Genomic DNA, 25,460 nt, shown 5'->3' on the forward strand with positions numbered 1-25,460 from the left:
TAGCCAGATTAGTCTGTTTTCTATGTTTGTCAGACTATTCTACAGTATTATTTTAAAGCATTTTCATGTGATCTGTGAACTCTGTAATGTTATTGTGTTGAAGTAATAAGTATTGTCTTGTTTTTTTTATTTATTATTAAATATTTTTAAACCTTTCTACTGTGGCTGTTTTGTGTAGAGATAATTTAAGCTCTAGAGTACTTGCATGTATTTGCTGATACTGTACAAAGCCACTCCAATAGTCTTGCTGTTCGTCACACTTACTATTTGGATAATAATATTGCACAGTAAAATTGGACACCCTTTGGTAAGAGCCTTATTAGTAGCTGATAAATAGTGGTTGGTAGCAGTGGATTACTATCTTGTAGCCTGAGCAGAAAGGGGCATAGCTGGAGAACCCGTGCCAGCCTTCCCCAGGAGTGCCTGTGTGTTTGTATATAACTCGTATCTTAAAGTGTGTGTGTGTCAGCTACTTGGGCAGGGACATGAAGCACTGGCTGGACAGAGAGGGTGCTGGAGGTTTTGGCTTGACCACTAGGCTGAGATCTGTACCCTATAGCTGTGCCAGTGGGGAGTCTTATTGGGGATCTGGAAAGAAAGGGAGAAACCAGCCCCAGACTGATTGCGATCTCTTTGTGCTCTTAAGGGCAATTGTACTTTACTGTGTCTGTACTTGTTATCCTTCCCAAGGTGCAGGCCCTTCACTGGTGCTAGAGGTGAGGATTGAAGCTCCTTGATTACTGGGTCAGTGCACGGGCGTCACCTATTAATTGGTGGCAGTGGTGGGATATCCACATCAAATATCAATTGTTTGATAGTGGTGAGTTAGCCACATCACATACTAATTGGCTTGTAGTAGTGTGGATAGTGAATTATTGTAGCTTCTGTACAGTGATCACTGATGGTATTTTTGTACTCAGCCACACAGTGAACACTCAGAGTTCAGATTACAATTCTTTTATTAGCTTATTTAGTCAGGGAGAGCAGGCAAACATGTCAGCAGAGGAGTATGGCAAGCTGACAAGGAGCCAGTTGACTGAGATGTGTCAGGCTAAGGGACTAGTGCATGGAAGCCTGACTAAGGCAGATATGAATGCAGCTTTGGTCACAGCTGCATTAGAAAACAGCAATCAGAAGGACAATCAACATGGCCCTGGAGATGTACAACACTCAGAGAATGGACAGCTCAGCCCTTCTGCAGAGGACTTAAAATTCCATCTGGAGCTAAAGTGACTTGAGTTGGAGGCCAGGCATTTGGAAATTGAAGCTGTGGAGAAGGAGAGGCAGAGGCAGCATGAAAAGGAGATGCTGACTCTTCGCCAGAGTCATGGAGGAAATGGGGAAGGGAGTAACCAGACCCCAGAAGCACAAAAGGTCAGTAAATTTCTTTCACAGTTTACAGAGGGGGGATAATTTTGATAGTTTCATTCATATGTTTGAGAGGGTATGTTAACAGTATGATGTTGACCAAAGGTTCTGGGTACAGTTCTTGACACCCTTACTCCATGGTAAAGCTGTAAATGTACTTTCCAAATTATCTGATCACAAATGTTTTGATTATACTGATGTTAAGAATTGTTTGCTAGATTTTTTTAAGCTTTTAAGCTAACACCTGAAACTTATAGGAAAAAGTTTTGAGAGCATAGACGCATGGCAGATGAAAGTGTGTTATGAATATGTTGCTGAACTGAGCACTTATTTTTATAGGTGGGAGAGTGGATGTCAGGTCACCACTTTTGAAGGGGTGGCAGACCTTTTGGTGAAGGGAACAAGCCCTTAGCACTTTGCCTGAGGGCATGAGGATCTGGTTAGCTGATAGACCAGGTGCTACTTTAGATGAGTTGGGGAAGAAGGGAGACCTATACCTAGCAAACAGGGCATCCCTGCATAGGAAAGGGACACCCGGTGCTACTCATGGGTCTAAGGAAACCATGGTGGGCAGCTGAGACAGTCCCAACCGAATCTGCCAGTAGCAGAGGAAGCCAATAGTCCAGGTACATGTCCAGGACCTAGGGTTAAATGTTTTGAATGCAACCAGTGGGGCCATGTGGCATATAGATGTCCACGGAGGCAAGATGGGGAACAAAAGGTGAGAGAGAGCCAGTAAGTGGGAAAGACAAAATGCCAATAGTATGTTATCCTGAGACGACAAGGGTACCAAACTGCCATCCCGCAGATGTCCTGATAGGAAGGATTTTGATGAGGCAGTACCATGTGTTAATGCAGTTACATGCAGTCAGGCTTGGAGATAAGCATGTGGGTCTGGTAGCCTGGGGGAGACCCAGTCAGACCGCATACATGCAGCCAGGACTGGTGAGGTGGTTACATCAGGTAGGGAGCTACCCTGTAGCAGTGACACTGAATGTGAACCACAGCTGCTTGTGGGTACTGATGTTCCTTTGGATAGAGGGACTGCAAGGGTAGAGGTGAGTAGTAGTACCCAGGCTGACAGTGAGGCACCGCTGTCAAAGGATACCAGACTTCCTGTGGAAGGGGAGCTGGGAAGAGTTACAAAAACAGAGTTGAGACAGGCTCAGCTCTCAGACCCTACATTGCAAGGCCTGAGGCAGGACTCAAGTCCGTGCTACAGGCATTTTCCAGACCAGTTTAACAGGGAGTGGGACAAATATTTGCCCCATCTGTTGTTTGCTTACAGAGAGGTTCCCCAGTAATCCACAAGTGTTCACTCTTTGAGTTTCTGTATGGGCATAGGGTGAGGGGGCCTCTAGACTTAATTCGTGATGAGTGGGAAGGTGAGTGTGAATCCCACAAGGAGTCTGTTGTGGCATATGTCCCAAACCTGAGGACAAGGCTCAGGGAACTCATGGGCTTGGCCCAGGAGAACCTGGCAGAAGCCCAACAACAGAAAAAGGTCTGGTATGACAGGAATGCTCGAGCTAAAGAGTATGCTGTAGGGCAGCAGGTTATGATTCTCATTCCTGCCAGATGCAACAAGCTGCATTCAGCTTGGGGGGGGGGACCCTACAAGGTGATAAGTTAAGTGATGTTAACTACATGGTAGAACTGCTAAGCAGGAGGCAAGGGCACAAATTGTACCATGTTAACATGATAAAACCTTACCATGATAGAGAGGCCCTTGTGCTGAGTATTTGCAGTGGATTGCAGGAGGAGTCTGAGGGAGATCTGGTGACTGACCTCCTCAGTGAGGCTCGGACTGAGACCTCAGTGGAAGGGTTAGCAGCTGTCTCCTACCAAGGCTCCCAATGGCCTATTAGGCAGGCCCCTTACAGAGTGCCTGAGAGAGTTGAACAGATTCTGAGGGAGGAGATACAGGAAATGTTGGAACTGGGGGTAATTCAAGAGTCCAATAGTCCCTGGGCCTCCTCACTGGTGCTGGTGCCAAAGAAGGATGGCAGCACCAGGTTCTGTGTGGACTATAGGAAATTAAATAGTCATACAGAGTCAGATGCTTACCCCATGCCTAGGACAGATGAGGAGATGAGCAGTTGGGTGGGGCTAAGTATCTTACCACCATTGATCTTACCAAGGGTTACTGGCAGCTGCCCTTTACTCCCAGTGCTAGAGAAAGATCAGACTTTGTGACTCCTTTTGGCTTGTATGAGTTCACAAAGATGCCCTTTGGGATGAAGAATGCCCCAACAACTTTCCAGAGACTGATAGATCATATCCTAGCAGGAGCAGGAGGGTTTGCCTGTTGCTTACCTAGATGATATTGCCATCTACAGTCATTCCTGGCCAGAGCACCTTCAGCATGTCAGGGAGATGCTGAGCAGACTACAGAGGGCAGGGTTGGCCATTAAGCCGAACAAATGTCAGGTGGATATGGCAGCGGTCTCCTACCTGGGACATAGAGTGGGGAGTGGTAAGATCAGGCCAGAACCTGCCAAAATGGAAGACATTCAGGCATGGCCTGCATCTGTTACCAAAAAGCAGATGAGGGCATCCTTAGGGACAGCAGGGTACTACAGAAAGTTTGTCCTCAGTTATAGTACCATAGCTGCTCCCCTCACAGACCTAACAAGGAAAAACAGGCCAGATTAGGTAGTGTGGATCACACCATGTGAGCAGGCATTCCAGCAGCTTAAAGAAGCTTTGGGAGGACTCCCCCCCCCCCCGTGTTAGCCAGTCCAGATTACAGCAAAGAATTTGTTGTGCAGGTGGATGCTTTGAACCATGGGGTGGGGGCTGTACTTAGCCAGATTTCTTCAGAGGGAGAAGAGCACCCAGTAGTTTATCTCTGTCGTAGGCTCGAACCCAGGGAGGAATGCTAGCCATAGTATGGGCACTGCAGAAACTTCAGCCTTATCTGTTTGAAAGAAAATTCACTATGGTTACAGATCACAATCCCCTAACATGGTTACACCTAGCCAGCCAGCAAAATGCCAAGTTGCTAAGATGGAGCCTAGAGTTGCTAGCATATGATATGTCAGTACGGCACTGCAGTGGGGTTAGCAACACCAACGCAGATGGGCTCTCAAGACTGGGAATGGGTAAGGTATACTCAGATAGACCTACCCTCTCAAGCAATGTTTCTCAAGGGTCACTTCAGTTCTCTTGGGGGGGGGGGATGTTTGAGATATGTGAAGGCTGCCAGCCTAGCTAGATAGAATTTTGTAAATAATTCTATGTCATTGTAAATATTAATGTAAATCACAGGCTTGTTCTACAAATGTAGAGAGAAATATATGTTATGAGTAAACTGTATGTTGTACGAAGCTTCAGAAATGTAACCACAGTGCACTCTGCTGGAAGAAAGATGATAAGTCAAGCATTGTATGACTGTTTGATCTCAAGCTCGGAGACAGGATGTCTGGGCCAGGAAATTAATTCTGTTGTCTTGATTTAAGAGATATTTACTAAGGTTTTACATGTATAATATCTTTTATTGCTGTGGCTTCCTGGCAGCCAGGTACAGCTTAGTAAGAAATATAAATTTTGAGTTTCTGTTAGCCTGGGAAATAAAGAAGTGATAACAATAATGTAATGTGAAATGACTCAGCAGTACTGGGTGTTCATCAATTTAAGATTTTCTCAGAGAAAAAGAGAGAGCATTTTGAAATTTGTCTGAAGAACACCACTCACCAACACTTGCTTGATCTGTAAGTAAGATATTTATTTAGAACAGTGATTTCTCTTGGAGACTGATAGAAATAGCCAGATTAGTCTAGCTGTTTTCTATATTTATTTCAGACTATTTTACAGTATTATTTTAAAGCATTTTCCTGTGATCTCTGTAATAATGTCATTGTGTTGAAGTAATAAGTATTGTCTTGTCTTTTTATTATTTATTATTAAATATTTTTAAACCTTTCTACTGTGACTGTTTTATGTAGTGATAATTTAAGCTCTCGAGTACTTGCATGTATTTGATGATACTGTACAAAGCCACTCAAACAGTTTGTCACACTTACTAATTGGATAATAATATTGCTCAGTAAAATTGGACACCCTTTGGTAAGGGGCTTATTAGTAACTGATAAATAGTGGCTGGTGGCAGTGGATTACTACCTTACAGCCTGGGCAGAAAGGGGCATAGCTGGAGAAGCCATGCCAGCTTTCCCCATGAGTGTCTGTGTGTTTGTATATAAGTCGTGTCTTTGTGTGTGTGTGTGTGTGTGTGTGTGTGTGTGTGTGTATATGTGTGTATGTCAGCTACTTGGGCAGAGACACAAAGCAATGGTTGGACAGAGAGTGTGCTGGAGGTTTTGGCTTGACCACTAGGCTGAGACCTGTACCCTATAGCTGTGCCAGTGGGGGAGTTTTATTTGGGATATGGGAAGAAAGGGAGAAACCAGCCCCAGACTGACTGTGATCTCAGTGTGCTCTTAAGGGAAATTGTACTTTACTGTGTGTGTACTTTTTATCCTTCCCAATGTACATGCCCCTCACTGGTGCTAGTGGTAAGGATTGAGGCATCTTGATTACTGAGTCAGTGCACAGGCGTCGCAGTGAGCACAGGTCTGAAAGAAGCCATTGTCATCCCTCCATTTACATCCCTCCATTTAGATGCATGAAAAGAAAACTTGCATTAAAGTGTAACTTTAAATAGTGAAATGAAAATACTGTGCGACATCTAGGAATCCCAAAGATTACGGTATATTTTGTTCTTTTAGCAGCTGAGCCTTTCATGTTAAAAGTTTTTGTTCATTTCCTGGCATATAGTCTAAATTCAGGGTGTAACCACATTTCTTGTGGAATGACTTGTGTACACAGTGTGTTTAACTCGTGTTTTTTTCAGCATTTTGAGAAACTAATTTACATTAAGTGAAATATTGGATTTCCTAACTTTAGGCACGCAAAAAGAAGCACTGTGAACACAGATGATGTTAAACTGGTGGCAAGAAGAAGTCAGTCTCTGGTAAGAAATCATAATTCACAGATTAATAAATCTTAAATGCTATGCTGTCCTCAATGGAAATGCAACAATTTCACTGAAGATGCTCAGGATACTATTCAGGGAGAAATTTAGATTTTTTTTCTGGGAGAGGAATGCAACTATCAAGAGAAATGCACATACAATTATTTGTTTGTGTTCAGCAAATTGCACAACTGGTTTTCAGAGAGTGACCTAGGACCAATCACTGCCAAAGTAAATTTGCAAATTGTGCAGTGATTCTGTGACAATCAAACCAGTGCAGTTTATTTGCAGCCCCTTAAGTAAAATATCAATTAGACTTTTGTAGACCTCTTTGTCCATGACCAACATCATGAACATAGTGTCCATAATGTACAGCAGTTCAGGAATGAAATTTGCTAGTGGCACTGCAATGAATGTTGGCTTATACTTTGCCTTTTTCTGGTAAGCCTCTCTGCTGGCCATGAGGGGATCAATGAAGCCATAGTTTGGTAATAAATGCTGTGCTGTAGAAGTCTGTCTGAACTTCTGTGCATAGGTCACTGATTTCAACTTCACTCATCAGGTTTTTTCTCTTAAATGCTTTCTGCCCTCCTCCTTGTCAAGATTATCAAGGACATTGCTTTCTTTTGAGCCATGATACTTATATCAGAAATGTTTGTTTTTGCCCAGCAACCAGGTTTGGGTAAAATTTAGTACCCACCAATAATTTTAGATGTACTGTAGGATATGTTCTTAAAATGCTTCTCTTTTGCTGGTGTCTGTAGTACTAGATATTTTAGATATTTTAAGCAAGCTATAAACATTTCTGCTTTTGGATGCATTTTGGTTATAAAGAGAGAGCAAGAGAATGTCGTGTTTCTTATTTTCCACAGCTCTCATCATCTGAGTACCATTGGTCCTTCAGTTTGTACTCAAGAAATTTATACTGCTTAGTGCTCACTCATCCTTCTGATGAGACATTAAACAGAGGTTCCATCTGCTTGAGTTGGTCGTAGTTCAGGCAGATTCGAAATATCCCACTGCACCTATCAAAAAGAGTAGGGTTCCTTTATATACATAAGAACTCTTATTTACAACATATTTTCAAATGTACGAATATAGAGATGCACAAATCTATTTGCACACATTCATAATTTCCTGTACAGTCAACTAAATATCCATTCCTTTTAGATCCCCTTTGCTTTTTCAAACATAATTTCATTTAGTCTTTCATTCCATATAGCCCATTTGACATAAAATAACATCTCTTCTTTTAACATATTCTTTATTTCTGTTTTTATAATATCCATATTTAATCATATCCATGTTTATTTTATCCACTTTTATATCTTTGAAAATATCCTCTTTACATAGCTTTCCCAGAATGTTTTTATTTTTTTACATTTCAAAAACATGTTCTGTATTTGTTTCTTCTTGACAATGTAAAACTATTCTAGCACTTTTATTTTTATATGGCATATTTCCTTTTATTGCCTTTTATTGGCAATTTATCTATTTCTAGTCACCACAAAAATGTTGACATTGTACTTTGATTATACCATTTGCTTCTTATTTTTATAGCTTAATTTTTTTTTCATCTGTTAGATTTGTGGTTTTACATAGTAATGTTTTATCATTACATTCTTATACTATACTTTCCTATCTTTCCTATATCAATTTTTATTTTCGACAAAAATATTTTTTTCTTGGTAACATTTTATTTCTTAATTTATACACTCTTTTTCACTTTTACTCTTTTTACCATACTCCAAAATGTATCATACTTATGAGAGATTAGTAGTAAAATTGTATAAATATCTTTTTCATGTATCCATTTTAATACTTTGTACAAATTTAATGAAGCAGCATGTTAATTATCCCTAGACCTCCTTCCTCTTTATTTACTTACAAAATTCCACTTTTTATTGGATTTAATCTAGAACACCATATAAATGTAAAAAATGAAAAAAAATGATCTGCAATAATTCCTTTTCAAATACTGTTGGCAACGTAAATACACTTGTCAAGTGTGCTATTTTCCCATTGGTAGTGAATTCCTCAAATAAGTCTTTTTTTCTAAATGATTATTCATATGTTCTTCAGAAAAGACAGGTTTGTTTTATTTCTTCTATTATTTTTTCCAATTGAATTCTACTTGCATCTTTATTGCCAAATTTTATACCGAACACACAAATTTCATCCATTATAAAATTTGTACCCCTATCTTTACTACATCACCTAAACATAGGTTCATAGGTAGGTATTAGGTTATTGGCCCTAGGGCCTATATAAGCCTAGCCAAACGGTACCCTGGCTCTCGCCACCCAAGAAAATTATTTTCCTGTGCCCCTGTTGAGCAGAGCCACAGAAGTGATCCCCGAGGTGAATTTCCTATCTCCTATCCAATCATCAAGATTTTTCTTGAAGAGTGCTAATAAGGAGCTTTGTTTGATATAGATAGATAGTTTGTTCAGAGTATGGAAAGTCTCTGGGATAGGAATCTATCCCTCCAGCATGTTCTGTTTATTGTGGTGACAAGGTTTAGGTCCCTAGAGTGTGTAGCTCGGAGGGATTGGGATTTCTTTAAGTGGGGCATGTCCAACAGCTCTGGGTTTGACATAGCTTTGTATGTTAGGCAAAAATCACCTCTGAGTAGGTGATATGCGACGGAGTAAAGCTGGAGTTTTTTTGAGACGGTCTGCGTAGGGCATCTGTTTGAGGCTGGTAATCCTCTATTTTTTCAGCCTTTCCAGTTGTAGATGTCTTGTGAGGTACATATCAAAAGGGGTGTTGTACTCTATAATGGGTCTAATGAGTGACGAATAGAGGGGAACAATGACCTCTTTTTTCCTGGATGAGAAACCATTTGTGATGAGGTGTGCCACGTCGAAAGATTTCCTGACTACTGTGGCGATATGATTATCAAAGGAGAGACTACTGTCCACCTTTGTCCCAAGGTTTCTTATCCACCTTTCAGTGTTAAGTAGACTACCGCCTGTATGGTAGTTCATGGGTACAGAGTTTTTACCAAAAGGGATGACAGTGCACTTTTTGACATTGAGCTTCAGGCCATGGCTTTGACACCAGGCATCTGTCTCAGTGAGGCCCTTTTTTAGGATGTCCACGTTGTTAGGAGTTTTGATTATGGCTCCTAGATTGCAGTCATATGCGAACTTCATTAGCCAAAGACCTTCTGTGTTAGCCTGCACTTCAGAGAAGTAGATACCAAACGGGAGAGGACCCAGGACTAAACCCTGTGGTACTCCACTTGTCACTGTTCTGAAGTTGGATTTGGAGTCTGCTACTTTCACAGTATGGATTCCGTCAGTGAGCAAGTTGGCAACCCATCTTGTGACATAGGGATTTATACCTAGTTTAGTGAGTTTATCTATAATTCCAGTGTGGGGGATGGTGTTGAAAGCCTTGGCGAGATCTAGATAGGCTGTGTGAACCACCTTACCCTCATCTACGACTTTGGTAACCACTTCAAAGAGGTCCGTCAGCTTTAGGAGACATAATCTGCCTTTTACAAACCCACACTGGGTAGGGTCCAGAGTTTGGAGATTACCAGTGTCATTGTTTATAAGTTCCATGATGATACGTTCCATAGCCTACCAGGTTCGTCAGGCTAATGGGGTGGTAGTTCCCGGGGTCCGTGGTGGCTCCCCCTTTGTGGAGTGGGATAACCATTGCTGTGCGCCATTCAGTTGGCACAAAGCCTGAGGTGAGGCTATGATTGAACATGGTACTTAGGTGGGGTGCCAGTTCTTTCTGTAGTTCATGTCGAACGCAGCCTGGGATGTTGTTAGGTCCCATGGATGCTGTGTTCTTGGCTTTGGCGAGTGTTTTTTTTTTTTTTTTTTTTACCTGTGCAGCCGTGATTACAGGAACTTTGCATTCTTCCGGTATAGAGATGGACCCTTTAGGTGATGAGAGGGGGGGTAAAGTTAGCACTGAACCTATCTGCCAGGATGTTGCCAAATATCAGTTGGTTTTGTATATTTAGTGCCATTGTGCAGAGCAGATCTGAGTGTTGCCATTGAGATTCTTGACATAGCTATAAAATGCTTTGTGGCTGTCTTTAGAGTCAGTTGCAATTTTGTTTTTTTTAAATAGCTTTGGAGGATTTTATGAGGGATCTCAGCTTCTTACTGAGACTGACCAGGAAGTTCCTCCAATCATGGGATGTTACTCTTTTTTGCAACAGTTTCGTTTTTCTGTTGTAGAGTTTGTTTATGGCAGGGAACCACCAGATTGGCTTCCTTTTTAAACCTATAATTTTCTCTTTATTTAAAGCCATCTTATCACCTCTAGTTTTTTGCAGTTATTATAATGTCATCTGCATATATTAACAGGACTGGAAATCTTAACCCTTTGGGTGTTGCATACCCCGCTTACTTAATTTTGTAATTTATTTTACATTGTATGACATTTATAAAAGAGTACACTACTCATTGAACATTCTGTCTTACACCACTCTTCATATGTACCTCCTGGCTTTAAGCAGCCATTTACAAGTATTTTTACTTTATTGTTGCTATATGCTGACATACATAACTTCCTAGCTTTCTCAGTGTATTTGGTTCTTTCATTATTACCCATAAAATGTCATGTCCAATTGTATCAAATGCCTCGTTAAGATCTGCTGTCATGATTTTCACCACTTCTTTTGTGTTGATAATATCATCCACAATTTCTCTATCATTAATTATTCTTGGCAATCTTTCCCCTTTATACTTTATACTTCCATATTTCTTTATATTTCCATAATATTTTCCATTTTAGTTTCAAATATTCTTTGTATTTTCATAAAGATCTTATAATCATTATTCAGTACTATCAGTCTCCAGTTTTTAATTGTCTTCTATCTTCCTTCTTCTATATGATTTTTAAGTATTCCACTAAATAATTCTTTATACATAAAACCTTAATTTAACCATTCATTCAAAATCTTTAAAAAAATATTTTTTTTGCCAGTTCTTTAATTTTTTATATATTTCTTACCCAATTCCATTTGGTCCTGCTGCCAAATCTATATGTACTTGTCATAATACTTTATCTAACTCATTTAAAGCAATCTCCTTTTCCAACTCTTTATTCTCTTTTTTTGGTAACTTGTTTACTTTCCATGTTTTTATTACCTTCTTTTTTCTTTAAACATTTCTCTTACATATTGTACTACACTATTCATAATCTTTTTCTGAGTTTCGTTCTATTTCTCCTTTTATTTTTTTATTTCTTCAGTACGCTACCATCTTCCTTTACTAATCTTAACTAACCCAATACTTCTGTTTTCCTTGTAAAAAATACATTTGCTTATATTGCTTATGTAATAATTCTTGTATTTTTGATTTCTTTCGTATAATTTTTTTTGTCACAGTATTTTCTCTCATTTTGTTCTAAATCTTCCAATGCTTCATCATATGTTATTTTATATTTTCCTTCTCTACTTTTCTGACATCATAATGCCACTGTAAAAACATTTTTACATTTTTCCTTAAATATCATCTATCATTCAGACCATTTTTTATAAAATGTTCTCATAGTAATATGATCTTTCCATAACTATATTACTAATCTCTTTCCTTTTTCATCCCATGCTTTTTCATTATACTTTTTATTCCTTTGCCTATTTTTATATATTCCTTATTTCTTTTCATCTCTAGCCATATTGCAAGATGATCAGAAAATCCTGTATCAACTACCTCCCCTGCACTTGTAACTAAACCTTCTGATACTATGAAATAATTTATTTCAGTTCAATGTATACCTCTTTTTGTAAGCCATGATTTTTTTCCCCGAAGTTTTAACTTACCACATCTTATAACTTCCAAATTTTTCTTATATTGTTTCCTTTTTTTTACACTTGCCTCTTAAATCACATTTAAAGTATCCTGCTATTATAATAATTATATTTATTACTACACAGTCTAAAATCTGATGAAATAAGCTTTGTCTTTCTTTACAATTAGTATAAGCATATAATGGTATAAGTCTATATACTTGCTCTTTCCATTTTACATCTGTAATGGTTTATCTTCCTATTTTTTTTGCTGAAGTTGCATGTAATATCTTTACTGCATTTCTACAGAGTATGACTATTTCAGAACATCTCTCATTTTCCAAATTCCAGATTCTTTCTTCCCCATAATTTTGCTGTTTCTGATCTTTATTTATTTGTTAAAAATCTTGTCTTGTAATATAATTCCATCTATATCACATGACTTCAAAATCCCTATTCATCTTATTATATTCTTAATACTATTCACATTTACAAAAAGCACTCTAAAATGTTCATTTTCCCTTTTCCTTAGATTCATGTTCCATACATTCACAGCTAATTATTAGGCTTGTTTTCTTAATGGACCATTCTAAACGTAGCCATTTTCCCTCCCAAATGAGAACATTTTATTTATTTGACATTTGTTTACCGGGGTGGTCTGACTGGGTCTGCAGAACCCGTTTTCAGCAGAGGCCTGGGAAGAAAAGCTCCACATATAGTACAATACAAATACAGTATGATCTAATATAATAAAGATTACATTAGAAATCCTGTACAAAAAATAAATTGAAAGAACAAACTGCTACAAGATGTTGCAGTATATTACTGCACATCTAGACAAGTCTATACAGTTAAAACATTACAGATAATAGTCACTCTCATCATACATAATGTAGATAGTGTCCAAAAAAAAAAAAAGTACATAGGTAGTGCAATGTGTGACATTGACTGTTATAGTACGTGCAAAATAGAATGTTAGTTTCAGTTAGGAAAATAGCAGCCAGAAAGTTAGTGATGCAGATAGATAGTGAGAGAGAGAGAGAGTTAAGAAGAATAGAAGCAATGAAGCCTGAGCGGTAGCTTAAGGATATGGTATAGAAGCAGAGAAGGAGTTAGAAGAGCTTTAGGATCTTGCAGTCTGTGAAGGATTGAAATGTGACAGAAGAGGAAGACCTGAGCATTAGGCAGGCTTTTTGCAGGATCAGAGCCATCTATTTTTGCAATGATTTTTTTAAAGAGGCTTTCAAATGGGTTAAGCCAGGCAGAGACCTGGTAGCTAGAGGTAGTGAGTTCCAATGTATAGAGGCAGAGTATGAATACAGAGTGCGACCAGCTTTTCTTGTGGGTTTTGAGATAGCTAAGAGATTTTTGTCTTTTGATCGTAGGGATCGATTTGGTGTGTAAGGTATGACTAGAATGGCTAGTGCAGGACAGGCAGTAGGCTTGAAAATAAGGTTGTGCAAGGTGGATAGCTGAATACAGGCAAGTTGGTTGGGGAGTTCAAGCCAGTTTAATTCTAGGAGTGGTTTACAGTGGTGTGTGTGATATTTACAGTTTGCGGCAAACTTTGAAACTTTGTTGTAGCACTGTTCCAACTTGCTTATGGTAGAATTTTGTAAGTTAGTTAAAACAGGCACCATAAAGTAGGGAGGGAAGTAAAATGTTTTTACAAAGGTAGTTTTGGTTGCTGCAGTAGCTGCGGTAGCATTGTCGCCTCACAGTAAGACATTGTCCTGTTCGATTCTCAGCTAAAGCGTCTTCTGTGTGGAGACATGCGTGAATGGGCGTACCTTCGTTGAAGGTTGTGCGTCAGGCCTGGCAAGTCGGTACGTAAAAATCTACTGCCAATCATTAGCGGACCGGAGTTCCGCTGTGGCGACCCCTAACCGGGAAAAGCCTAAAGATACAACAAAGTTTTGGTTGCTGCAGTAAAGAAATGTGTGTTTCTATACAAGAATCCCAAACATTAAACATTGTACTTCGTGTTTGTGAATCAAACACCTTAAGCATTAAACCCTCTCTCATTTTTTATATTTATTTATTTAACATTTGTTAACAGGGAAAGTCCAACTTAGAACAAAGCCAATTGTCAACAGAGGCCCAGAGAGAAACACTGCAGATGCATGTCTTTGTAACGTGGGACGAAAGCAAAACACCCAGAGGAAACCCATGTGAACGCAGGGAGGACATACAGACTCCACACAGAAGGCACCGCAACTGAGAATCGAACCGGAGAACCTCTTGCAACAACACTACCGCTGCACCACTAATGTCCAATAATATAAATTATTTTTCATCCATTTTCTTTCTTTTTTCTTTAATACTTATCCCTTTAAATTTTCCTTTTCTATTTTTTACCCTTTTACCTATAGATTTTTTTTTCTTTTAAGTCTTCATTACATTACTTATCTCAGAACCTTCTTCTATGTCCTCTTTATTATTTTTTTCTCATATAATTTGTCTTCTATTTCTACTACTTTTAAAATTTCTTCTCTTTGTTCATTTTCTTCTCTTTCTTTTTATTTAAGCTTATTTCCATTTCCAATCAATCCATAAATGTCCAATTTTTATTACATTTATAACATTTCATTTCCCAATTTTTGGATCATGTTACATTTCCCCACAAACATAACATTTTTGTCACAATTATTCATCAAATGTCCTTTTCTACAAAAAACATGTTTTGGGTTATCTCAGTATTTTATGACACTCCTATTCCCCTCCATATTTATCATGCTTGGTATATGTATAATTTTTTTCACGTTCTATTTTTAACGTAATATCAGAATCCCATCCACCAGTCTATAAGTTCATAGATGTGTACTAGGCCAACGGCCCTGGAGCCTTTACAAGCCTAGCCCATAGAAGTGCCTTGGCATCATGCCACCATTCGTTCCCGGTGCATCTATCAAGTAGAGCTACTGGAGTGATCCCTGGGGTGAACTTTCTATTTCCCATCCACTCATCAAGATTTCTCTTGAAAAGGGCCAGTGAGGTGCTCTGTTTGACATGTATGGGAAGTCTATTCCAGAGCGTGGGCAGTCTCTGGGTTATGAAACTGCCCTCCAGCATGTTCTGTTGATTGTAGTAATGATGTTGAGGTCCCTGGAGCGTATGGTGCAGAGGGATTGGGATTTCTTTAGGTATAACATTTCTAACAGGGCTGGGTCAGACATGGCTTTGTAAGTCAAGCAGAGATCGCCTCTTAATAAATGATATGAGACCGAGAAAAGCTGGAGTTTGAGTCTGTCCATGTAGGGCATGTGTTTAAGGCCTAGGATCCTCTTTGTGAGGTACTTTTGTGGCCTTTCCTGCTGTTGCAGGTGTTTAGTGAGGTATATCTTCCAAATGGGGCATTATACTCGATTATTGGCCTAATGAGGGGAAGAGTAGAGAGAGATAATGACCTCTTTCTTCTTGGATGCAAAACCCTTGGTAATGAGATGTGCCACATAGAAGGACTTTCTGATCACAGTGACAATGTGGTGGTCGAAGGAGAGGTTGCTGTCAACCTGTGTCCCCAGATCTCTTATAACACCTTCAGTGTTCAGTGGGCTATCATCAGTGAGGCCTTTCTGTAAGATGTCTACATCACTTGGGGAGTTAATAATGGCTCAAGCTTGCAATCGTCTGTGAACATGATCAGCCAGAGTCCCTCCATGTTGACCTGGACTTCTGAGAAGTGGATGCCAAACAGGAGGACCCAGGACCTGCCAAACAGGAGGACCCAGGACCGATCCCTGTGGGACTCCACTTGTGACTGGTCGGCAGTCTGACTTGTTGTCTTGTCAGGCTAATGGGGCAATAATTTCCAGGGTCTGTAGTCGCTCTCCCTTTATGGAGAGGGATGACTGTAGCAGTGCGCCATTCTGTAGGGACAAAGCCTGTGGTGAGGCTTTGATTGAACAGGGCAAAACGGTGTGGTGCCAGTTCACTTTGTAGTTCATGTAGAACACAGCCAGGGATATTGGGGTCTGTATTATATGCGTGAAGTTTTAAAACTTCGACGCTCATATAATCGACGTTATATGAAGGAAGTTTTAAAACTTTGAACATATTAAAAAATAAAAACAAAAATAACCTACCTGAACACTCTGAGCAGGGGGGCAAGCCCCCCCTGCACCCCCCCGCTACTTAAATATACCAACTCCGAGATCCCACTACAGTGAAGTGAGATCGCCGTAGAGAATATTTCCCTTTACTTCACTGTAGTGCAACCTTGGAGTTGGTATATTTAAGTAGCGGGGGAGTGCAGGGGGCTTGCCCCCCTGCTCAGCAAGTGCAGGTAGGTTGTTTTTATCTGTTTTTTTTTTTTTTATATGTTCAAAGTTTGAAAACTTTGCTCATATAGTGTCTATTATATGAGCGTCGAAGTTTTAAAGATATTGTCGGTTCCCATGGAAGCTGTATTCTTGGCCTTGGACAATGCCGCTTTAACCTGTGCTGCAGTAATGCTGGGTGCCTGGCATTCTTCCGGTATTGTGATTGGTCCTTTGGGAGGGGGGTAAAGTTAGCACTGAATCTGTTGGCCAGTATGTTGGCAATATCTGTCGGCTCGCTATAGGAGGTACCATTGTGCAGTAACTGAGAGCAAATGTGGGTATTGCCGTGGAGATTCTTGATATAACTGTAGAAGGCTTTGTGGTTGTTTTTAGTGTCTGCTGCAATTCTGCCTTCATAGCTAGCTTTAGAGGTTTTGACGAGGGATCTCAACTTTTTGTTGAGGCTAATAAGGGAGTTTTTCCAGTCTTGGGACTTCACCTTTTTCTGCAATAGTTTTTTCCTTCTATTGTAAGAATGCCAGGCACCCAGCATTACTATAGCACAGGTTAAAGCTGCATTGTCCAAGTCCAAGAATACAGCTTCCTTGGGACCCAGCAATATCCGGGTCTATATTATATGCTTTAAAGTTTTAAAACGTTGACGCTCATATAAGCTGCAACTGGAATTCCCTTAAACAGATACCACCAGATGTAGCAGTAAGCTCCTTCAACTCCACCTTCTTAAAATCCTCAACCACCATGCACCACCTAGAAATATAAAAGTTAAATCCAACCATGCCCCCTGGCTTAGGTAAAGCATGCAGATCACGCCTCAAAATTCGGGATAAAGCCTGGGTAAATTATCTCAAAAACAAATCCCACCTAACTAAACAAACATACCTCAAATTACAGAATAAGGGCAAAAAACTAGTCAAACAAGATAAAACCAATTACTACCATAATATGCAAATAAAACACCAAAACAACCCTCAAAAATTCTGGGCTGCAGTCAACACCATACTGCACCCTGGAAAAATAGCTACCCCATGCCAACCACACCCAATAACTCAGACAACATATCAACCCAATTTAATATCTTCTTCAAAGAGTCCATCCAAGCCCTCACTAACACTCAGCCCCATAATAATGACCCCACACCAACCACTAGCCAGAGTACCCCCCACACCCAATCCCCCACCAACCTATTTCTTTACAAACAGTCTCAGTAAGCATAATCAAAAGACTACTGAAAAAACTCAAACCAACTACCCTAGCTGCTGATAATCTCCCTGCAAAATTCCTTCAAATAGCTGCAGAAGGAATAGTCTACCCAGTAGCCATTCTTATTAACAAATCAATCTCTGAAAGCTTTGTCTCCATCATCTGGAAAATCTCTCGTAAAATTCCCCTACATAAAGGAGGTAGCTCCACTGAACTTACTAACTACCGCCCCATTGCCATACTATCCCCCCTGTCCAAAATTTTTGAGTGTGTCATCCATACCCAACTCACTAAGCACCTTCAACAAGAAAACTAACTTACAGACACTCAGCATGGCTTTCGCCATTCCTATAGCACTACTACCGCCCCAATATCCTTTACCAATACAGTTAACCACCATAGGAAAAACAGGCAGCATGTATCTGCTATTTTCCTAGACCTTTCCAAGGCATTCGATATGGTGAACCACTCAAAACGTAGTAGCATCTTCCCATTCCTACACCTTAGTACCTCTTCCATCTCCTGGTTCCAAAATTACCTTGAAGGATACCAACAAGCCATCCTCTGGCAGCAAGAACTATCCCCCCTACTTCCAGTTAGCATAGGATTCCCCCAAGGTTCAATCCTTGGACCCCCTACTTTTCTCTATTTTTACCAACCAACTCCATACTTCCACACCCAGAACCACCATAGTTCAATATGCTGATGATTCAACTGTTCTGCCCCCACTCTTCAACTTCTCCACAAATACACCCAAGAATCCTTCCTAATGACCGAAAATTGGCTCACTAAATCCAATCTCATCCTCAATCCAAGCAAAACTAAGCTTCTGCCCTTTCATCCAGGAAACTCCCCCACCCTCACTAGCGAATACTGCCACCCCAATTTTCAGTATCCTATCCAAAAATAATACCATCATTACTCCCTCACTCCATACAAAATTGCTAGGAGTTGAATTGATAATTTGAAATTTGACATGCATATCATATAAACCATTAAAAATTCCATAAGAAACTTGGTCTCTTGTATAGGAACAACAAATTCCTAACCATAAATACTAAATCCACTATCGCCCAAACTCACCTACTATCCAATCTTTTATATGCTTCCCTCATACTAACAAACCTCCGTAAAACAGACCTCAATAAACTTGAATCTTGCTATAATAAGATAGCCAAATTTGTAACCGGTGCCAAATATAGATCCCATTACTGTACATCTCTTAGACAACTAAATTGGCTCGAACTTCCACATACACTGCTCTTTAACCAACTCACCCTCACTCATAAAACCCTCCACTACCCAGATAAAACTCCTACCCTTCAAAACCTATTACAGCCATATAACTCCTCTAGAAATCTCCGCTCATCTAATAAGTTCCTACTTCAAGTATCAAAAGCAAATAATGCAGCTGGTGAAGCATTATTTTTCCACTGCATTTCAAAAGTATGGAGTAAAATCCCAAACTCACTCACTTCCAACTGCTGTACACCACACTTCAAAAAGCAACTCATAACACACCTAACAAACTGCTGGCTCTGTCCCTGTAACCCTCCATGACAACCTTTCCCCCCATCCCCCAACCCCTTTACTTGGACTGGCATCTGCACTATAACCAATCTCCTCTTTCTCTCTCTAGGTATAACTAAATACCTACAATTAACTTCATCAATGGAAGTATCTCCCAACTTTCCTAGTGTAAATTATACTTTAACTTCTTCTTGTAAATACAGTCTCACTTTCCGTAGAACCTCAAAGCACAGCACGACACAGCCACTTTAGGGTCCAAAGAACTTTATTTCACAAAGGTTTAGCGCTTATTTTTAAACGTGAATTTGGATTTCACCAACCTTTATTAGCAAATGGTAAATGGAAATTTAGTATGCAGTCTAAGGAAGTTAGGAAGGTAAATAATTATTCGACTAGCTTCATTACCTCCTTTAATTTGGATGCGCCTGAAGTTGTAGAAATTGTTCTCAAGAATTGGGAAATTTTGAGAAGTGATAATAATATAGGAAACAAGGTGGGGGCCCTGCCTAAGGTGGTATTTAAGAAGGATGGATCCTTGAAAAATATATTGGAAGCCGGTACTTTTAGTTTCGGTGGATACCAACATAGGATCAAGGGTAATTTTAAATGCAATATGCGTTCCTTTTGTTCACATATTTTAGAAACTACAGAATGGTATAGATTAAATAATACCCCATTATATACTGATGGACATTTTAACTGCAACAGCCAAAATGTAGTATACGTGGCTAAGTGCCAATTATGTCCTGTTTTTTTATGTAGGAAAAATGTGTAGATAATTTAAAAATAGAATAGCTGAACACTTTTTAAATATTAGGCATGGTAAATTGACCAATGCATTAAGTAGACATATTAATTTACATAGGGACCATAAATTTAAATTTTTGGTTATACAGCAGGTAACCAGAGATGTTCAGGGTAGAATTATAGAACTTGTTTTAGATGTATGTGAACTTAAATGGCAGTTACGGCTAAATGCCACTGAGTTTCCAGGGATTAACTACTGCAATTACATGTGTTTTAAAGCTTAATAACATTTTAGGTTAAAGTTTTTAGTGCATTAGCATTTGTATTAATGAATGTTTTTTAGTGGATAGTTTTAACAGTTAATTGACTTGCTTATTGTTTAATTAGTTAATTGGCTTGGTGGTTATTATATAAAGGCTGGGTGGGATTTGATGCATTGTTCTGAGGAATTCCCTACTGAAGGGAAGAAAGCACTAAACCTTTGTGAAATAAAGTTCTTTGGACGCTACAGTGGCTGTGTCGTGCTGTGCGTTGAGGTTCTACAGTTTGTTTGGCAGATAGTTGAGAAGAAGTACAGTCTCACTTTCCCCTTGTACAGTATTATGATCTAGGACACTATTCTCCACTATCTGCTGTTTATATTACTCGGGTACACATTGCCTTCCACTGCACAGTAATGTATTAGTGTATTACTACAACTCTCCTTGTACTGTAGTGTACTCTACCCTTCAACTACCAATCGCTTGCAGTTTATTGCCTTAAGCATGTGACAGATCAGATGTTAACAAGTCCTCTTTGCATATACTGTATATAGTGTGCCAAACTTTCTAAGAGTGTCATTATAATACCTACTACTTTCTCTGTTGTTTTCTTATTACTCATATTTGTTATTATTGTATAATTGTTCTTTTTTAAACTGCTTTCATTTTTCAATATTTCATGGAAATATTAAAATTTGAACCTGTTTTTCTAGTACTCAACTTTGTTATGACTGTATAATTTGTTCTATTTTTTATACTATTCAGATTTCTTTAAAAATTCTTGAAAATGATATAATTGAATATTACGTATATAATGCTGGAGCTTTTCTCCTCAGGTCTCCACTGAAAATAGGCCTGTGCTCAGCTGGACTAACCCGCTTAACAAATGTGAAATAAAAATAAATAAATTGTAGTTTGTTAATGGCAGGGGACCGCCAGATTGGCTTACTTTTTTTTAGAGGAGAGCATCTTTGTTCGTACAGTGCATTGGTGTATGATTCAGAGGTCAGGCACCTATTTTCCATTTGCATGGGTGCCATGAAGTTAGCCACCTCTGTTTTTAGGAGCCCAAAGTCAGAATTGGAGAAGTTTTTACCACATCCAGTACTTTTTTACATAAAATTTTCAAATGTCCTTCCAAAAGTCTCACTTTCCAGTTTTGTTTAGCATTGTACATGAATTTTCTTTTTTGTTTTCCTGTTTTGCTTTTATAATTTAAATATTCCATGGGTTACAGACATTCTTTTTTTTTTCATATACTACCAAGACAATTTTCCATTGAAAAAAGTCTCAAATACAATGTCACAAAATGTCTGTTTGTTAATAAGTATAAATGCTCTTACGTCATGTGCTTGTGTGAATAAATTAGACACTGTCATATGTGCTGGCATGCCTGGCTGAAGTTTTGTACATGGTTTCAGATTGACCTGTATATTGTATGCCAGTATGACTAGCTGTGATGTTATAAATGAGTTCTTGCATGTTGATTAATACTCAGTACAGGATGCTTAAAGATTTGAACAGTATTCCTTCACATTTCTAACTGCACAGGTTTGTGAAGGAGATTCTAAATGCAGACTGTCTTAGAGCTGATCTTCAGATTATGTCATCAGAATGTTTCCAGTTGCTCTGGGTTTACTGTCAGAGACTGAAAGGCACGATGTTGAATTGTTCAGCTGTGTTTCGTTGAGTTTTATTCACAGTTGTATTGAGCAGTGGAATAATTGATACCCAAAGGACTCACCAGGAACTATAAGCCTACCTTTGCTTTTTTGTAATATTTAGTTTAGATCGGGGACAGTGTTCTTCAGTTAGATAGGAAATTATAGATAATCAGTCAGAGTTTTTCTAAATGTTGGATTTGTGTCCTTCAGTATTTATTTCATTTTCCCAGTGATCGAATTATGTTTCTTTATTGAAATTACTGATGTGAAGTTGTTCAGTCTCATCGTTCATTCTTGACTGATGGGTTCGGAGCCGATCCATCGGCTCCGGTACGGCCACATGCAAAGCTCGAGGTCTTCCAGTAGCTCGAGATCAAGCCCCTATCCCATGATGCACTGTGAATTACCTCAGATATAGTTTGCCACGGCTTCTGATTGGAGGTTCCAGTGCAAGCTCGGGGTCAGTACAATTTAAAAAACGTTTTCTATTTAGTGTGTTATTACACAACTTTACAAACATTTTTGACTTAGGATAGTTAGTTAGCTTCCTAACGATCCCCTTCCCGTGCGTTCATAAATATTAATCTTTAATGTTGACCTCATGTTATTTGACCTAGTTATCTGATAGTGTATGTGTTTAAATAGCTTTTCTAGTTATCTGATAGTGTGTGTGTGTTTAAATAGCTTTCTAGTTCTAGTATAAATAGCCTTTTGTAGTTGTTTGAACTTTTTTTTTGGATACTTTATCTCAGGCCCTTCTCTGTGTATGTCTGTTTAGAGCCTAGTAATTTGATTATTATCTGCTCTGCATGTTTTTATAGCAGTTATTATAGTGGATGACAAAAACAAACGACCAAAGTCTGGTTTTAAAAACTGTCCGGACTGCAACCAGAAAATGTCTGTTACTGGTGGACATGTTACATGTGTGTATTGTTTAGGGGCTGTCCACTTACCGGAATCTTGTGCTATATGTCATTCCTTTTCATCCAGAGTGTTGTTAAAGAGGAAAAGGAAGTTAATGGACAGGGGCTTGTTAAAATACCCCTTTCAAGAGGCTTTGAGTGGCCAGGATGTGGCCAGCAAATCTTCTAAGTCCTCTAAGTCTTCTGTTGAATCTAAGGACTCTAAGCATTCCAAGAAATCAAAAAAATCAGATGATTCTGTGACATCGGCTCCACAGACTTCGGAGCAGACTATCTTTTCGGAGCCGGCCCACAGCATTGGAGCCAGTATCCGAAGTGCCTCACTCACCATTGCTTCAGTCGGCACCATCGGTGCATTCATCCAGGTGATCTGTCAGCCTTTCAGATTTGGATATGGATTGATTGGTGCAGAAGATTTTACGGGCACCAGGCCTTGCTAAATTGATGTTGGCTCTGACCCAAGCGGCTTCGGAGCCGAAGACCACCACTCCTGCTTTGACTACTCCTCCTCTGAGCCATACTGGCCCTTCGGAGCCAGAGGAAGCAGACCTGTTAATCGTGGAGCCTTTGGAGCCGAGACCTGCTCAAGTATCATTGGCTCCATCCACTCTGACGTCCTCGGTGCCGACCGGAGACTCTGGGATCCGACACTCTCCAGTCGGATCCAGGGAGGATAGTCTGACCGACTTGGTGTCGACTCTTTTTCTTGGGGCTTCAGCTCGGATGAGCTCGGCTCCTACCTCCAGCTCGGAGCCCACAGCTTTGGTGCAGGAGGGTTTGACAGTTCCCTCAGATCTGTTTATTCCTTCCCATCAGAGCCGTGGTGCCTTCGAGGCCATGACAAGAGCTTTGTCCCCCAAGACATCCTCGACTTCAGACCTTGCTTCCTCATCCCCTAAAGCACCTGTGTCTGCTTCTGCTTCCATCATCCAGGCTAAGCGTAGAGACCTAGAGCCTCAGGTAGCCCCACAGGGTGCCCCCTGCTCTTCCGAGACCTCCGCAGAGTCTCCCACTGAGGAGATTCCCAGGAAGAGATTGTGCAAGAGGAGACACTTGGACTCCCCACAGGAGTCTTTAACATCTGACACTGACTTGGAGGAGTCAGAAGGGTCCCCACGGTCCCCCTCTGAGGATATCTCCTTTGCTGAGATACTTGAGATCCTTAGGCAGAGGGTGATTGGCAGTCCAAAAGCCCTACTGAGGATGAGTCAGTTCTCCTGAAGGCTTTCGTGTCTCAACCCTCCACCTCTTGGGTGTCTCCGCCCTTTGATGAGCTCATGCAGTTCATTTCTCAAAGGGCGTGGGATTCACTGGAGTCTATGGAGCCTGTCCCTAATAGGTCTAACAAGTTTATATCAGCCCCACCAGGTAAAACTTTCTTAACCAAAGGAGTCCCTGTTGATGCTATGGTGGTGGCGGCGGCCACCAAAAAGGAAATGTCTGAGACATCCTCATCTGTCCATCCTCCTAATAGAGAGTCTAGGATCATGGATAGATATGGGAAACGCTTGTTCAGTTCAGTGACTTTTGCTGTCTGTTCACTGAACTACTTAACCCATTTTACTAGGTTGCAAAGAGATCTCCTTAAAGAGTTGGGAGATACTCTTCAGGGTACAGTATCTGCAGGGGCCTCAGACAAAGTTGCTGCCCAGCTTTCTACCCTAAATTCTATTGTCAACTTATCCATGCGTCTCATATCCTATGCAGCTGATGGAATGAGTAGGGCAGCGGGTACAGGAATCGCTCTTAGAAGACATTCCTGGATGCGCTTGTGCTCCTTCGTGGAGCCCTAAGTCATCCTTCGTAAACACCCCTTTTGATGGCTCATCCCTTTTTGGGCCTAAAGTGAAGGAAACTTTGACCAAGTGTGAACAGGAGGGAAAGACTCTGTTTGCGATTGGAGTCCGTTTTTCCACCCCTACCCGGCCTTATCCCAAAGGTCAAAGGGGAGGTAAAATGTGGTTCCGGAAAGCCTAAGGAGCCTTTCAGGACACATGATGAACCCCCCCTCCAGGGGCAGAGGAGGGGGTAATAGTGGAAGACGCCGCCCTCGCGGCAGAGAGGGTCCGCAACATCAGGATGACAGAGATCACTTCTCTGGACAATCCTGCTAGCGCACCTGAAAGGAGGCTCGACTGTCCTACTCTGGAGGTAATCGGGGGTTGCTTATCTTTGTACCCAGACGCCTGGCAAAAAATAACAAAAGACCACTGGGTACAAAGTATCATTTCCAGGGGGTACTTTATACAATTCGCCACCCCCCCTGCCGTCCATAAGGAGAATCCCAGACGTTCCATCCAGTTACACGGAACAAGCAACTATAGAGGTACGAAAGTTGCTAGAAAAAGAGTCATCCAGCCAGTCCCAGCAGACCAAACAGGATCCGGAACATACTCAAGATTCTTTTTGGTTCCAAAGAAAACAGGGGACTGGAGACCCATTTTGGACCTCGGCAGACTCGACCAATATGTGAAGAAAGAGAAGTTCCGGATGGTCACGCTTCAGTCTATACTTCCCTTCTTAGGGAAAGACAATTGGATGTGCTCTATAGATCTCAAGGATGTGTACTACCACATAAAGATGGACAGACCATCCAGAGATCACCTGCATTTCCGGCTTGGAGCCAATCATTTTCAGTTTCGAGCCCTGCTCTTTGGTCTCACCAGAGTGTTCACCAAATGCACGGCAGTGGTCAGGGCTCACCTGAGGCTTCTAGGATTCCAGGTGTTTCCACACCTAGACGATTGGCTTC

The 25,460-nt window shown here is 40.3% G+C and overlaps 1 protein-coding gene across 2 annotated transcripts in view; it reads left to right on the top strand.

The window, feature by feature from the left end:
* Positions 1-25,460, top strand: part of CENPS (centromere protein S) — a 769,124-nt gene that overhangs the window by 583,585 nt on the left and 160,079 nt on the right. For both annotated transcript variants that reach the window (XM_044063150.1, XM_044063149.1), the window contains exon 4: positions 6,274-6,340. In XM_044063150.1, the coding sequence (XP_043919085.1) occupies positions 6,274-6,340 (67 nt within the window). The remainder of the gene's footprint in view (positions 1-6,273; positions 6,341-25,460) is intronic.

Source organism: Protopterus annectens, chromosome 2.part1 (assembly GCF_019279795.1).
Source record: "Protopterus annectens isolate FY-2018-M chromosome 2.part1, PAN1.0, whole genome shotgun sequence".
In the NCBI taxonomy this organism is placed as follows: domain Eukaryota; kingdom Metazoa; phylum Chordata; order Ceratodontiformes; family Protopteridae; genus Protopterus; species Protopterus annectens.